Source organism: Phoenix dactylifera, unplaced genomic scaffold (assembly GCF_009389715.1).
Source record: "Phoenix dactylifera cultivar Barhee BC4 unplaced genomic scaffold, palm_55x_up_171113_PBpolish2nd_filt_p 000320F, whole genome shotgun sequence".
NCBI lineage: Eukaryota > Viridiplantae > Streptophyta > Magnoliopsida > Arecales > Arecaceae > Phoenix > Phoenix dactylifera.
In genome coordinates, this window is record NW_024067789.1 from 259,722 (window position 1) to 277,113 (window position 17,392).

Below are 17,392 nucleotides of genomic sequence, written 5' to 3' on the forward strand. Positions count from 1 at the left end.
AATGCCGCAATGGGCTTCAGGTCCTTTACCGGAACACGCATGCTTCCACTGCTCCTAAGAATATAAAATCTTTTGAAGGAGTGAGCAAATCGGAGAACGCCCTTGAGAAAAAATCTTCCATTGCCTTCCAACCAAATGCGACAGAGGAAGAAAAACAGTTATGATTCTTCCAAAGGACCCTACCTAAATATTGGGCAACAAAACAGACTACCATAGCATTCCCCAAAGACCACACCCATGTCATGCAATCTGTTTTAATCTGAACGGATAACGAGCTTTGCGAAAGCACCATAGCATTCTATTTGGAAAAAAATTTCTTCCCCACCCCTTCATTTTATTTTTTTGCTCGTTTAGAAATCTACTTAATGGGGGACTAGTCTATTAGTTTCCTCCCCTCCATTTTGTCTCTTCTATTTCAACTTTTCTCTCTTCTCCAAAGCAGCTAAGGCCTCGTATGGGAGAGCTTTTAGAGGGACAAAAAGCACTTTCTGACCCTTCCAAAGTACTTTTAAGTAAAAAAATTGTATTTGATAAAATTTTTGGAAAGCTGTTTCAGCTTTTTCGAAAAGCTGAAAATAGTTTTTTGGCTGAAAGTCTATTTTAGAGCTTTCGGAAAACGTTGTTTTGAGTTTTGCCGGAATGCTCTATTTTTGACCAAAATACCCCCACTTAAAAAAATAATTCCTCCCAAAATGCTCATCACACCGCCTGTTCCTCTCCCCCCTTCCTTCTTCCTCGCTGCCGCCACCCCTCCCTCTTCTCCGCCGCCGCACCCCATGCCCACACCTCCACAGTGGAGAGGTGCCGAAGAAGAGGAAGAAGGGTCGGTCTTCCCCTTCCTGCGGCCGCCGCCGGCCACGATGTCTCCATAACGGATGGGGAGGGGCCGAAGAAGAAGCAGGTCCCTGTGAGGCCCAAGCCGAAGGAGGGGCCGGAATCCTCGGCTGCATCTTCTCAAGCATAACGGGGGCGGGATCCGCGGCGGCCATTTGAATGGCTGATGAACCCGCGCAACTGCCGCTGAAATCGCGGCGGTGAACGAGCAGAGCCGTTTGAAATTTCTCTGTAAAATCCCTCATTGACCTGCATCTGAGATCCACCAAACACTTCTCCTTCTCCACCCTACTCTGCCTCTAACCCCTTTCCCTCCTCCGCTGCTAGGGTTTGGAGCTCGCATCAATGCCGCCGGAGAGAGTAGCCGCAGCTTCTCTTCGTAGCAAGGTAAACCTTAACCCTATGTCATTTCTACCCTATGATAATGAAATAAAAGAAAAGAAGAGGAGGAGAAAAAGGCGTATCTGTGATCGTCAGCATTGCCGGCTCTCGGCCACAGGTACCGTCTGACTTCGGCGCGACCACCGCCAAACGTCGGCGGGGGCTACAGTCGGGTTGGAGTCGTTCCCCTTCTCCCTTCTGGTGGGACAAAGGGGGTGATTCTCACCTCTTTCCCTGGGTGAACAGAAGAAGAAAGAAAGAAAGAAAGAAGAAAGAAAGAAAAAAAAGGGGAGGGGACACACCGTGGGTGCCAGCCGCAGGCGCGGCCTACGACTGTGGTGCCGGAGGCCGGGGAACGCCGGCTGCGGGCTGCAGGCGCCGGAGGCCGGGGAACACCGACCACGGGCCGCGAGTTCGGCCAAGGCCGCAGCTGCGGACCGTGAATGCGGCCATGGCCGCAACCGCGGGTGCCTCTAGCCGGCCGAGGGGGCGTCGCCTGCTGTTGTTCAGCCCTCTCGATTCCGATCTCCCCTTATGGGAGAAGAAAGAGGGAAGGAGAGAAAGAAGAAGAAGAAGAAGAAGAGGAGGAGGATGAGGGGAAGCTTCGAGAATAAAGAAGAGGGGAAACTTTGGGAGAAGAGAAGAAAAAGAAGAAAAGAAGAGAAGAAAAAAAAGGAAAAAAAAGAAAGAAAAAGAAAAATAATAATAATAAATAATAATAATAAATATATATAATTAAATAAATAGAGAATTAAGGTAATAGATGTATTTAAATGAAATGAAATAACAATAAATAAATAAACTAAAATAGAAAATGATAATATGTCCTCTATGAAGATGATAGGTATAGTAAAGTTGTCATCTGGTTCTAGAGATTCGTGAGCGAATCAAGGTAAGTAACCCTGGCACTGATCTTATTAATTTAAAATCACTGTTTAATTGTAAGAATAAAATAATGAAAAATATATTTGGTATGATGTATTTTCTTAAAAGTAGCATCAAGCATATGATTGCATGTGATTCATGAGTTTGACTAAATGCATCCTTCACGAACATTTGAGTATAAATCATGGTTATGATAAATTGCATGAAAATGAGATTTATGGTATGATCATGAATTTTATACATTACGATGAATTATGGTTATGATAAATTGCATGAAAATGAGATTTGTGGCATAATCATGAATTTAATACATTATGATGCCTTTTGTCATTTTCAAACCTATGTATGAAACTATGATTTATGAAAAGGAAGAATAATTTATGAACTCTTAGATAGCTATGCCCACCTCTAGAAATAGAGGTCAGTCGACTCCCTGGAGTTAGCATCCAACAAATATTGCCCTCTGTCAATGGGTTAAAGTTGGTAACGAATATGAATAAGTTATAAAACTCGTCGACTACGAATACGAGCCCTCACGGAATTATAGTTACCATAGCAGCATATCCGTCTGAGAGTAAGATTTATAAAGTATGGATGAACAGCAACATTTTTTTATATGACTTGCATTATCATGTTTATGAACTTGCATGGTTGGAACATATTTTGCTTTATAACTTGTTTTGAATAAATTATCTATGAAATGCTTTATTTTGCTGTTAAATTATTTAAATGATGCATTGGCATGAGAAAAATTATGCTTGATTTAATAAGATAGTACATGGTTACTTACTGAGCCACATGCTCATACCTCTTCTATTGTTTTCTTTTATTTATTTCAGATAATTAAGGCGATTAGGAGCGGGAAAGAGTAAATAAAAATTGGAGTTGAAGCATAGTGACAGGGAACTCTTAGAAGTATCTATGTTAATAAGTTTGGGTTGTAATATTGCAAACTCAAGTATTTGATTTAGATGCTCTGTATTTGCTTCTTTATGATTAGTCGATAAATTTGATCAGATTTGGTTTAATTTCATGAAATAAAATTGTTATCATGAGCTTCGTGTTATTGTGGGCAGCAACCTACAATAGTACGGCCATGTCATGAATCAGATGTGGGACGCGAAAAACAAAATCATGTCCGGATCCGGGGCGTGACAGTCCCCACGGTGGGGAGGTGCCGAAGAAGAGGAAGAAGAAGGGGGCGCCCTCCAGCTTCCTGCGGCCGCCGCCGGCCACGACCCGCCCCCCTCCTGCATCCGCCACAGCTTGGCCCCTTTTCGGTGTCGTCGGCCTTGCGGAAGGAAAACACTTCGCAGGGGCCAACCGCGGCCGCCGAGACTGCAGCAGGCGCCGCCGGCCCTGGCCTAGCCCCCTCCCGCGGTCGCCGCAGCCTAGCCCCCTTCCGGCGCCACCGGCCGCGCAGGAGGAAAAAAAAGGAGAAGGGGAGAGAGGAAGGAAGGAGAAGAAGAGAAGAAAAAAGAAAAGAAAAAGAAAAGGAAAAAAAAGAAGAAAAAGAAAGAAAAAGAGAGAAGAAAAGAAAAGAAAAAAAGAATAAATAAATAAATAAATGCATAAATAATTATGTATGTAAATTAATTAATGAATGAATAAATAAATAAGATAATAAATAAATATATTTCAATGAATAAAATAATAAATAAATAAAATAAATAAATAAATACATAAATAAATATATATACGAATGAACGTATAAATAAATAAATAAAAAGAAAAATAATGAGTGAGTGGCAAATAATATGACCTTTATGATATTGATAGGTATAGTAAATTTTTCACCATTGCAAATAATTAAGTAAAGAGATAACCTGTTAAAGAGATAAATAGTCATTAGAAGGATAAAAAATTAATTTACACTAATAATTATAATATTTTATAGATTTATTATTGTATTATACTAGAAATATAATATTATATTACATTATATCATAATACATTAATATGTTATGTTAAATAATTTAATATTATATTATATTATGAGAAATTAATTTATACTAATAATTATAATATTTTGTACCTTTATTATTGTATTATACTATAAATATACTATTATAATATATTATATCATAATTTAATATTATGTTATATTATGAGAAATTAATTTATACTAATAATTATAATATTTTATACCTTTATTATTGTATTATATTATATTACGTTATATCATAATACATTAATATGATATTTTAAATAATTTAATATTATGTTATATTATGAAAAATTAATTTATACTAATAATTATAATATTTTATATATTTATTATTGTATTATACTATAAATATAATATATATTATATTATATCATAATACATTAATATGTTATGTTAAATAATTTAATATTATGTTATATTATGAAAAATTAATTTACTCTAATAATTATATTACTATTATGCTATGCTATACAATGTCATATTACTATATTATAATAATATTATTTTACATTACAATAATATTATACTATATCGTATATTATGTATTAATATATGTTATGTTTTATTATGCTCTGTTGTATAATACTATACAATATCTTTTATGGTAATTTTGACATTTAAAAGTACTTTCTCAGTTTGTTTACCAAACATATGTTAAGGTGCGATAGCACTTTAGAAATATAGTTATCAAATAGCAAATAACTTTTTATAAAAGCTCTACTTCAGACAGCTCTACTTCTAACAGCTCTACTTCCAACAGCTCTTCCAAACAGGGCCTTAGACTACAAATGGGTCAGATTGACTAAATTCTGATTCTGTTTTTTGGGTCGGATTTGAATTTACTAAATTCTAACTCGATCCGACCCGACCCGACCCGACCCGATTTAAATGACCTGTAGGGCCGAGTCTGATTCTAAAATTGATCCTGTTCCATTTTCTAGGCTGGATCTAGATTTACTAAATTCTGACCCGACCCGACCATACCCATTTGATTTTTAGGACAATTTTGGGTTTTGTATCCTACGATCCGACCCGATTCGAACTCGGTACATTTTTAGAGCCGATGCTTAAGGATCTCTAACTCTCTATTTCTCTAATTTTGTCTTGTGTTTAAGGATGAAAGGAATGAAAGAGACTGTCTTTTGTGCACTATCGAATGGCATAAATTTTATATTAAGACTTAAGTTGGTTATATTAAATAGAAACACTATTCTCCTAAAAAGAAAGTTCAAATTAATGAAGGCAAAATAAAGTATAATTTTGCCATATGAAAGAAGATGGATTCATAATGAGTCCTTTGCGGCTGTTGAACTTTATCTATGGTATTATCAAGACTATATTCCTTATCTTGGCCCATGCATACTTTTCTAGTAGTATGTTTAAAAAAAAAAGTAGTAAATGCATTCTAACAAATTTAGGAGATGTAACCATTGAGTAAAAAGGAAAAGCATAGATGCAATTCGTTTCTACTTTTTTTAAAAAAGTATTGAATATACGAACAAAAAAAATTTCTTGTAGCTAATAAGGTTGAGCCTATTATTATTAAGTTAGATTGTAATGGCATCAATTCTTGATGTTTAGGCACTTTCACTTGTCTGGTCCTACATAACTTGCTTTCGATAGTTTTTACTCATTGCAAAAGAAACTAATTACAAAGAATGACAACTACAGGGATCCAACCCAATCCTGATCTAGGCTCGACCCAAGCCGACCTAGATCCAATCCAGACCCAAATTTTTTAGGTTGAGGCAAAATTATACATAGACCCGATCCGACCTAAATAACCCATTTGGTCAAAAATTTTAGCCACAGACCCGACCTAATCCGACCTAATCATTTTTGGGTTGGGTCTAGGTCCAACAATAGAACCCGAACAAAGATCCAAGTTAAATCGGGGTCACTCATGACCCGGTCTGATCTAACCTATTTGCACCCCAAGATGCAGCAGCCTACCTCCAAAGTGCCGCCCTTATATAGAGGTGCGGACGACCCTGATCAAAGTGTCAATTCGGCTACTCAGCTAAATCATGCCACGCGTCAGCTCAAAGTATGGCACGGGCGATCTGCCGGATCGCTGCATTAATGACGCCTTGAGGGAGACTCGACGATGATGACACCTTGGGACAACTCGAATACGACGACGTCTCGAGAAGACAGATCAACATATTTATTGCCCATAATGAAAGTCTCGCCCTCGATCGAAATGGCCATTTGACTTCCATCGCTCGAATTGGAAGGTAGTCAGGCCTCGAAAGTAAGGGACAAGTGTTGAGAAAAATATTGGACACATTGACCTCGGGCCAGACTTGCTACCTCAACCTAGGACTTAAATCGAGGAAAACAACTTCGGCCCCAGCCGAGCAGCCGACCAACTGAAGAGAGCGACCTCGACCCCAATCAAGGAGCCATCAGCCGAGGAGAACAATTAACATGTGTCAAAAAAGACTAATAGTCCTAACAACCGACTACTCTGGCGGCCGTTACTTGACCATCATTGCACGCCACGTCAGACCAGGTAACGACGAAATGGCCAGCCCAAGGGACCATAGATGTTCACACAATATTGCTCAAATAGTTTATACTCTACTAAAATTCTCTTCCTTCCACACTGTTGCCTTCCGATTCTGTTTAGGCATCAGAGGGTCTTTCGTCGAAAATTCTTCGGCAGTAAATTTTTTGCAGGCCCCACATAAAAAATATCCATCTCTTGTATCACGGTTAGTTAGTCCGCTCAGCTCATCTTCAACTGTCCTCAGAGTTGTTTGAGCTATGCTCTAACCCCAAACTTTCTCCAATTTATTAGATCAAAATAATAAAAAAGGCAGCAGAAAAAGGGACAACGCAACTAAAAGAAAAGCAGCCAGCCAGTCCACGCAGCCTATGGACCTAGTGGCGCACGAAACTTGGGCAGCAAGTCGGAGACGCTTAAAGAACCACCATAGCATTCAAACTTTCTCCAATTTATTAGATCAGAATAATAAAAAAGACGGAGGAAAAAGGGACAACGCACCTAAAAGAAAAGCAGCCGGTCCACGCAGCCTATGGACCTGGTGGCGCACGAAACTGGGGCAGCAAGTCGGAGACCCTTAAAGAAGCACCATAGCATTCAAACTTTCTCCAATTTATTAATTTATTTTTACTTTTCCATCTGTCGCTGTTGGATGATTTTTGCCTTACTTCATGAGTACTTTCGGATCCAAAAGAAGGGGTACGTGGCGGGCTAACAGCTAATGCCCAAACGATTTCCTCTGATGGCCTTACCAGAGAATTTTTATCCGCACGCTCGTGAAGGAAATTATTTATTTATTATCCAATGTTGAAATAAGTATTTATTAATTTGACCGGTGGCCATATTAAATTTTGTCTCTTATACCACGCTCTATATATAGCCAACTTATCTCATGGCCACAAACGCGTGAGAGAGAGAGAGAGAGGGAGAGAGATGGGGGAGAGTTATGAAGCTCTCTTTGAAACAAAGCAAGCCAAAGGTAGGCTTGCTTACAAGTTGTTTGCATACTCGATGTTGGTGGGCATTTGTTCGATTTGGTTGTATAGAGCGACTCATGCCCCGGGATGGGGAGAAGGGAGATGGGCATGGATGGGGATATTTGCAGCCGAGCTTTGGTTCGGCTTCTACTGGATAATCACTCAGTCGGTGCGCTGGAACCCCATCTATCGCTTCACTCACCCCGAGAAGCTCTCTCAGCGGTAAAATTCTCCTTCATAATTGACATGCCCACATATTTCTTGGCTTCTCTTTTTTTTTCTTTTAAGTGAAAGGAAAGAACATGCCCACATATCATGCACGGTCCACATTTAATTAGTCTTTTACCCACATATAATTTACGTTGCATTCGTTGCCCGCTGCAGGCAATAGCCAAGTAGATAAGGTCTGTGCCCCAATGATAGCGTGCTCGCCTCGGGTTTTTCTCATCATCCTTGTTGATTGTAGGCTACCTCAAGCCGAGTGACTGGCTTGAGGAGCGCAGCGGTTATTGCCATCCGATGGTAACCATCGACGGCGCAGATGCATACTCTTGATTGATGCAGGGGAAGAGAGAGAGAGAGATGGGTGGGTGGGGCTGGGTTAAGCGGTGACATGTTCGACGCCATGCGTCACTCTAGAGAGTCGTAAATTTCTTAATAGCTTTGCTTCTATCGACGGTTGTTAAACAAGACAATAGATAATCGGATTGGGTGGTATAATGGTCAGCTGTCCATCTCCAATAATGTGACGGCCACCAAGGGATGTATAAGGATTTGTTTCGCTGTCCTCACATATGTTGGAGCACTATATTTTGGCCTAGAAATTTTAAAAATACGCTATAGCATGGTGTAAAAAAGAATGGTCCTTGGCCAAAATTGTTTCATCCCAAAACCTTACTTGAATAGGACAAAAAATATTTTATCCTTCCATTCAAAAAAAAATCTCAAAAAGAAGGACAAAATAAGATCCTATAACGAGAATGCAATTTCATGCCATATCATAACGGTGCTAGCTAACTTAGCTAGTAAAATTATATGGCAATGGTACTAGGGATCTACATTTGGATATAGTTCTTACTTGATTTTGGCCAGGTTTTATCACACTCTTATTTTTATAGAAAAAAATATTCTATGTTATGTCATTTCTCTGCACTACATCATCCATGCATTCCGAAAAGAAATCATGATCGACAAAAATTGTGCATTGACATGCATGACTGGTTATATTGATGCATAATTTTCTTACTTTTATCATTTGAAATAGAGATGAAACTGAGTTGCCAAATGTTGACATATTCGTGTGCACTGCGGACCCTATTACGGAGCCACCCATCCTGGTCATCTCCACTGTTCTATCAGTCATGGCTTACAACTATCCTCCCGAGAAGCTAAATGTCTACCTTTCTGATGACGCTGGGTCTATTTTGACCTTCTATGCCCTTTGGGAAGCATCTCGCTTTGCAAAGCATTGGCTTCCATTTTGCAAGAGATATAATGTGGAGCCACGGTCTCCAGCCACCTATTTTTCCAAATTATGCGACCCCCGCAATGCATCCATCCCCGCCAAATGGTCTTCCATGAAGGTAATAGTATGAACAAGTGGCATGGGTCAATTTTTATAAATATTAGCCTGTTAGCCGGCCCATGCTTAACTTTAATTTTTGATTCGCCGTTTAAAAAAGCTTTGTTCAGTAAAAAAATCGCTTTGGAATTTCATATATCCTTCTATTCTCCAAGAAAATTCTGATTTCTTGGCGAAAAAACGAAGAAATAGATTCATTATCCCATTAAGCTTGTAGTGAATTAGTATCAAACAAGGCAACAACTTATCTCTATTTAATTTATCATCATAATTTCCAATTTCGCAGAATCTATATGAAGAGATGGCAGATCGCATCGATTCGGTGGTAAGGCTAGGCAAGATCCCTGAAGAACTAAAAGCAAATAAAGGATTTTCTGAATGGAGCTCGGGGATGACTTCACGGAATCATCCACCCATCGTTCAGGTACTACTACACTTGGTACTAGAAGAACAAAACAAAACCTTACTGGGAGAAAATTGTTACTGCGTAGAATTTTGGATTATTTTAGAGTGGGATAATTGGGACATGACTTCAAGGTCTAAACTCTAAAGTTTTCAGATGAAAATTAAACTAGTTGTTTGAAGTCTTTGCCGGACTGTAGGAAGAGACTTTAGGTTCATGTCTGTAGGAAATGTAATTGGTGAAATCATAAAATGTATTGTGGATCTGTGCAGCATAAGTTATGGATGAACTGAACTAAGCTATAGTTTAGAGGTTGTGCCCATCCTTCAAATGTGGTGCGATTAGAGTTGTCCAACTGGAGCTAATTATATTGTTTTTCTTTGTTGCTTTTTCTAGATCTTAATTGATGGGAGAGACCAATGTTCAATAGACAGCGATGGAAATGCATTACCAACTTTGGCGTACATGGCACGAGAGAAGAGACCTCAGCATCATCATAACTTCAAAGCAGGGGCTATGAACGCATTGGTAATATATAACTATGTTAGATTCTTCTCGCAATTTTTGGGAGATAGGCTTGCTTTCTTTTTTCCTTTCTTTCCTTTTTTTTTCCTCATTTGCATGAGCTTTTAGACCTGTTGTTGTTAGTTGAGCCCTGTAAGTAGTCCTGGGCTTAGTCTACAGATGCAGGGTTAAATGAAAGCAGGTAGCAGAATCAGATGTTCGATTAATATCCTCTCTTTAGGTAGTCCACAATATGGAATTGGCATCCTTTCTAGACAACTGACTTCTATAGTAGATTTAACAACACAATTAATCATATTTTGGAAGAAATAACATGATAAATCTAGAATCGACTGTAAATAAGTCTTGAACATTTCATCTGGTTTGAGACTCGACCAGCTGACTTAACTTATATCATGCCTGAAATCTTCAGGTTTTGCTTTCAGAGCAGCTGGAAAGTATTGGGTACCATTAATATTGTTAGTATTTTGAAATTATATTTATGAAAAGATGTTTAAATAATGCAACTTTATTATGATTTTGAAATTAAATTTATAAAAAAAATATCTTTAAACAATGCAACCTGATGTACAGATAAGGGCGTCATCAGAGATAAGCAACAGCCCAATCATCCTCAACCTGGATTGTGACATGTACTCAAACAACTCGGAGTCCATCAGACATGCATTGTGCTTCTTCCTAGATGAAGAGAAGGGTCAGGGCATTGGCTTTGTACAATATCCCCAGGTCTTTCATAATATCACCAAGAATGATCTCTATGGCAATTCCTTCAATGTGTTCACTGAGGTTAATACTAGCAAAGGCTCATCACTATCGAGGTTTCAGTTATGTTTCTCTAGTCTTGTACTAGCTGTGATCACAGCTATATCCAATATGGAGTATAAGACCAATCAAGTAATTTTAACGATTTTGTTATCAAATCATACAAGGAGCTAATAACAAAATCATTTTTAATGTCTCGTTAGGTGGAGTTCCCTGGCTTTGATAATTGGGGAGGGCCTCCGTATGCTGGCACTGGATGCTTCCACCGAAGAGAGATCCTTTGCGGGAGGAAGTATAGCAAGGATTACAAGGAAGATTGGAAGAGAGGCATTGACAGAAGAACGGCAGAAAGTGCTTGCATACTGGAAGAGAGAGCAAAGTCTCTTATTACCTGCACCTATGAGCACACCACCCAATGGGGACAGGAGGTCTCTCTCTGTCCATCTATTTATCTATCCATCTGTCTCTGTCTATATATTTATCTATCTACCATTTATGCAGATTGGGCTGAAGTATGACTGTCCTGTGGAGGATGTCATCACAGGCCTATTAATTCAATGTAGGGGTTGGAAGTCCGTCTATATCAGTCCTCCAAGAAGAGCCTTTTTAGGTGTTCCTTCCACAACACTAGCACAATCGCTGGTGCAGTGGAAAAGATGGAGCGAGGGGAATTTCCAAATCTTTCTTTCCAAGTACTGCCCCTTCATAGTAGGTCGTGGCAAAATCAAGCTAGGACTTCAGATGGCTTATTGCGTTTATGGCTTGTGGGCTCCAAGCTCACTCCCTACACTCTATTACCTCGTGATTCCTTCCCTTTGCCTCCTCAAAGGCATCTCCTTATTCCCAAAGGTACGGATACGCCTCTCTTTTTCCCTTCTATCAAGCTTGCATGTTTGAACGAATCCTAACACAAATCAAAATTAGATCACGAGCCCATGGTTCCTGTCCTTTGCCTATGTCACCATTGGGAAGCATGTGTATGGGCTCGTCGAATCACTGCAATGTGGTGACACATTGGCTGGATGGTGGAACTTACAAAGGATGTGGATATTGAGGAGGACCACCTCTTTCCTCTATGGCACCACTGCTACCATCTTAGAGTTGCTGCGGATTTCTAAGATGGGGTTCGCAATCACAGCAAAGGTGTCTGATGGCGATGCCTCTAAAAGATACGAAAAGGATGTCTTGGAATTCGGGTCATCGTCCTCAATGTTTGTTATCATAGGAGCAGTCGCAATGCTGAATCTTTTCTGCTTGGTGGGAGGACTCCAAAGGCTGGTGGTAGATGGGGGAATTATGAGCCTTGAGCCATTATTCATTCAAATTCTTCTCTGCGGGCTGGTGGTGGCCATCCATTTGCCCATTTATGAAGCTCTTTTCATACGAAAGGATAAAGGCAGCTTACCCTTCTCTGTCACATTTCTCTCCGTTGGTTCTGCGATGTTGGTGTCTCTGCTAACCATGTTATAAATCACTAGAGTGCTGAACAAGTACTTTTAGTCTTCTCATGGCTTCATAATCCCTTCTATAGAATGTTTTTTTTTATTTTTCCTTCGCTTTGTAGTTGTAGTCCTAAGGGTAATGGTATAAGTTAGTCCCTTGGCCCAAGTGCAATTTGGACTATTAAGAATGTGAAAAAATTGTGTCTTGGGGTACCACAGTTACAGCCTTTAGGACTTAAGTTTAGATTTCTACTTGCATTTTTGATAGCAAAGTTGACGAAATTATTGTACCCATAAATACTCGTAATCAGTAATAACTCAAATACTGCTTTGTAGCATACTATCATCGGATCGGGATATTCATTGAACGCCTGCACTTGGGAAATTCTGAGCAGGACATACTACTTTCGTGAAGAAACATGGAAGCAAGTATGCTGCGTAATCGGATATAGTCCTTAAGCATCATTGCCCGTGTAGTTGGGTAAGGCCGTAAGGGCAGTCTGAAGCTAGTCTTGAAATCGGGTAAGAAACATGGAAGCGGTCCTATTAGTGAAAGGCTTATTTTGCTAATGACAGTTGCAACTTACAAGTAACCTCACACCTTACAAGTAACGTCCCACTTAGCTACTTGTGCTCTCAAATTGAGCCATGTTGTGGACCATACACGAAAGCGAGGATTCACCCTCACCTAAATTGCTTTGTGCAGTTTTGTCATGATCAAGAAAGCTGAATTTTGGATATGAAAGGATATTCCTTCTTGTTGGCCAAGTCCCACCTTATGTGAGGTGGGACCCAACAATTTAAATAAAGAAAAAAAAAGGGGAAACAAAAAGAGGGAAAAGAGGGGTTAGGGTTAATTATTCTATTAGAGGGTGGATGAGAAGAAAACAAAAGAAGGTAGCCGTCTTGGGAGAAGTGCTTGTGGAATCCATCTCAAGGAGGAGGTGAAGATCTTATTCAAGACATTTCAAGAGGAAGAAGAACCTTGTGCAAACCTACACTCGGTGAGATTGTTCTCATTTTATTATTGGAGCCTAAACTCTTTTTCATATAAACTCTTTGTTTGTGATCCAAGGAAGAGATCCTTGATGTATGTGATCCTCTAGCTTAGCCTAGAGAAGATACTTTGTAAGCCCATTATTGTTGATAGTGGAGGTTTGTGGTGGACTTAGGTCCGGTGGTTTTTTTCCCCTCATATTGGAGGGTTTTCCACCTAAAAATTCTTGTCTCTTTCTTGTGGTTTGTTTTTTTGGTGGTTCTTACATTGATTAATTATTGTGGTATTCTCATTCTACTCACACAAAGATAGGAAAGTTTTCATCTAGTGAAGGGGTCTTTCCTAACAAGTGGTATTAGAGCAAGGTTTTGTGCCTACAAGGTGTTTGATAAAATTCTTGTGTGACTCGAATGGAGGATCTATGGGAGGCATGATTAAATTGACATCTTCCAACTATGCCATTTGGAAACCTAGGATGGAGGATATCCTTTATTGTAAGGATTTGTATGAACCTATCCATGGAGATGAGGCTAGGCCAAAAGAGAAGACTGACAAGGAATGGGAGATAATGAATAGAAAGACAGTTGCACAAATTAGACAATAGGTTGATCAGACTGTGTTTCATCATGTTGCTCAAGAAACCAATGCCTTCTCTTTGTGGAAGAAATTAGAGGCCATGTATGAGAGAAAGACTGCACAGAATAAAGCCTCTTTGATTAGGAGGCTTGTCAACTTGAAGTATAAAGATGGGAAAAGTGTGACAGAACACTTGAATGACTTCCAAGGCTTGGTGAATCAGTTGACTACTATGAAGCTTGTCCTAGATGAGGAGTTGCAGGCTTTGTTACTTCTTAGTTCTTTGCCAGACAGTTGGGAGACTCTTGTGGTGTCTCTAAGCAATTCTGCACCTGACGGCAAGGTCACTTTGGATATGGTAAAGGATAGCATGCTAAATGAAGAGGTTAGAAGAAAGGAACAGGGAATATCTCCTGAAGCTGAGGCTCTTGTGACAGAAAGAAGAGGTAGAAGCAAAAGCAAGTATCCTTACAATAGAAATAAATCCAGGGGCAGGTCAAAGTCAAGGAAAGGCATAAAATGCTATCATTGTGGCAAACTAGGACACATGAAAAGAGAGTGCAGAGCATTGAAAAGAGAGCAGAACACAGAAAAAGGTGAAGCAAAGACAGAGGAAAAGGATGTTACAGCAGTTGCAGCTGATGCAGATGTCATTGTTGTTAGTGATGGTTGTGTCAACCTTGCATATGAAGATAGTAACTGGGTGATTGATTCTGGTGCTTCTTTTCATATCACTCCACATGGTGGTTTCTTCACATCCTATACTTCTGGTGATTTTGGTTGTGTTAGGATGGGAAATGATGGTTTATCCAAAATTGTTGGCATGGGGAGTGTATGTTTAGAGACCAATACAGGGTGCAAGTTGCTACTCAAAGATGTTAGACATGTTCCGGATATCCGCCTCAATTTAATCTCCACCGGCAAGCTTGATGATGAAGGTTATAGCAATCATTTTGGTGAAGGAAAATGGAAGCTCACAAAAGGCTCTTTGTTGATAGCAAGAGGAAAGAAAAATAATACTCTCTACATGATGCAAGCAAAGCTAAAGAAAGGAGAGGTGAATACAATTGATGATGATTTCTCTACAAAGCTTTGGCACAAAAGGCTTGGGCACATGAGTGAGAAAGGACTTCAAATTCTAGCCAAGAAGGAGTTGCTACCAAATACCAAAGGTGTGTCTTTGAAAACTTGTGTTGATTGTTTAGCCGGAAAACAACATAGAGTTGCATTTCATAGAACACCTATATCTAGAAAAATTAACATTCTAGATTTGATACATAGTGATGTATGCATGATGGATAGTAGAACTCTTGGTGGTGCACTTTATTTTGTTACCTTTATTGATGATCATTCTAGAAAGGTATGGGCTTTTGCTTTGAAATCCAAGGATCAAGTCTTGGATATATTTAAACACTTTCATGTCATGGTTGAAAGAGAGACAGGCAAGAAGCTAAAGTGCATCAGGGCAGATAATGGAGGTGAGTACAGAGGGCCATTTGAAAAATATTGCAAAGACTATGGCATTAAGCTCCAAAAGACAGTTCCTAAAACACCGCAAGAAAATGGAGTTGCAGAGAGAATGAATAGAACAATTGTAGAGAGAATCAGATGTATGCTCTCTCATGCAAAGTTGCCAAAACCATTTTGGGGTGAAGCTATGAGGACTGCAGTGGATTTGATCAACCTTTCTCCATCGGCTCCTTTGGATGGTGATGTGCCAGAAAGAGTTTGGACAGGAAAAGATGTATCCTACAGTCATTTGAAGGTGTTTGGATGCAAGACATTTGTTCACATTCCAAAAGATGAAAGGTCTAAGCTTGATGGAAAGTCTAAAGAATGTATTTTCTTAGGTTATGGCCATGAAGAATTTGGATACAGGTTGTGGGATCCAAAAGACAAAAAGGTGATCAGGAGTAGAGATGTTGTCTTCTTTGAAGATCAGTTTATTGAAGACTTTGGAAAGCAAGAGAAGCCGAAGTATTTGAACAGTTCTCCAATTAATCTTGATCCAGTTCCTCCACCTATGGTCCATGATGATGATAGGGGAGATGTGCAGGATGACAGTGAGCATAGTGATACAGGTGCTAGTGAGGGTTCTACAGGTGATAATGGTCACAGTGAAGCTTCAGAATATGGTGAACTATCAAGTCAGTCTGAAATGACAGAACCAGAGGTCAGAAGGTCTACTAGACAGCACAGAGCATCATCTAGATATCCTGCTTCAGAGTATGTTTTTCTTACAGATGAGGGGGAGCCAGAATGCATCCAAGAAGTGCAGAATCATAAGGACAAGGATAAATGGTTTCAAGCTATGCAAGAAGAAATAAAATCCTTATATGAAAATCATACTTTTGATTTGGTAAAGCTTCCTAAGGGTAAGAGACTACTCAAGAACAAATGGGTATACAGATTAAAGGAGGATGAGAGCGGCTTAAAACCTAAGTACAAAGCAAGATTAGTTGTGAAGGGCTTTGGTCAGAAGAAAGGTATAGATTTTGATGAAATTTTTGCTCCGGTTGTGAAAATGTCATCTCTTCGGATTATATTGGGTTTGGCAGCTAGTATGGACCTTGAGATTGAACAACTTGATGTGAAGACAGCCTTCTTGCATGGAGACCTTGAGGAAGAAATTTATATGGAGCAACCTGAGGGGTTTAAAACTAAGGGCAAAGAACATCTTGTTTGCAAGTTGAAGAAAAGCTTATATGGGCTTAAACAAGCACCAAGGCAATGGTATAAAAAGTTCGATTCTTTCATGATGGGCCACGACTACAAGAGGACAAAATCCGATCATTGCGTCTATGTGCAAAGGTTTAGTGATGGTGATTTTATCATTCTATTGCTTTATGTAGATGATATGTTGATTATTGGCCGTGATACTAACAAAATTGATAGGTTGAAGAAAGACTTAAGCAAGTCGTTTGCCATGAAAGATATGGGGCCCGTAAAGCAAATGCTTGGCATGAGAATTTCTCGTGATAGAAAGATCAAGAAGCTTTGGCTATCACAAGAAAAGTATATTGAAAGGATGCTCGAGCGGTTTAATATGGAAAAGGCTAAACCGATTTCCTCTCCACTTGCAAATCATTTCAAACTCACAAACAAGCAATGTCCTACAAATGAAAGGGAGAAAGAGGAGATGCAAAAGGTACCCTATGCTTCAGCAGTAGGAAGTTTGATGTATGCCATGGTGTGTACAAGACCAGACATAGCATATGCAGTTGGTGTTGTGAGCAGATTTCTCTCGAATCCTGGCAAAAAACATTGGGCTGCAGTTAAATGGATATTTAGATACCTTAGAGGTACTTCCAAAGCTTGCTTATGCTTTGGAAATGAAAAAACTATGCTAGAAGGATTCACAGATGCAGATATGGCTGGTGATATTGATACTCGAAAGTCTACATCGGGATACATGATGATTTTTGCAGGGGGAGCTGTTTCATGGCAGTCTAAATTGCAGAAATGTGTTGCTTTGTCCACTACAGAGGCCGAATATATTGCGGTGACAGAGGCATGTAAGGAAATGTTGTGGATGAAAAGATTCCTCCAAGAATTGGGCTTGAAACAAGAC

The 17,392-nt window shown here is 39.5% G+C and overlaps 1 protein-coding gene and 2 long non-coding RNA genes across 3 annotated transcripts; 2 read left to right on the forward strand and 1 right to left on the reverse strand.

Moving 5' to 3' along the window:
- Window positions 1–227: 227 nt before the first annotated feature.
- Window positions 228–1,816, reverse strand: LOC113463484. The gene is made up of 2 exons (XR_003387773.2): window positions 1,518–1,816; window positions 228–1,413 (listed from the first exon to the last, which is right to left on the reverse strand). It is a non-coding gene; the product is annotated as an uncharacterized LOC113463484 (long non-coding RNA).
- Window positions 732–3,155, forward strand: LOC120105613. The gene is made up of 2 exons (XR_005507954.1): window positions 732–1,221; window positions 2,940–3,155. It is a non-coding gene; the product is annotated as an uncharacterized LOC120105613 (long non-coding RNA).
- A 4,295-nt stretch (window positions 3,156–7,450) lies between these two features.
- On the forward strand, window positions 7,451–12,464 carry LOC120103935 (cellulose synthase-like protein E6). Its single transcript, XM_039118219.1, has 8 exons — window positions 7,451–7,756; window positions 8,799–9,117; window positions 9,403–9,540; window positions 9,916–10,047; window positions 10,618–10,830; window positions 11,010–11,234; window positions 11,308–11,655; window positions 11,731–12,464. Exons 1-8 carry the CDS (start codon window positions 7,491–7,493, stop codon window positions 12,274–12,276), a joined length of 2,187 nt encoding a protein of 728 aa, XP_038974147.1. The 5' UTR covers window positions 7,451–7,490; the 3' UTR covers window positions 12,277–12,464.
- Window positions 12,465–17,392: the final 4,928 nt, after the last annotated feature.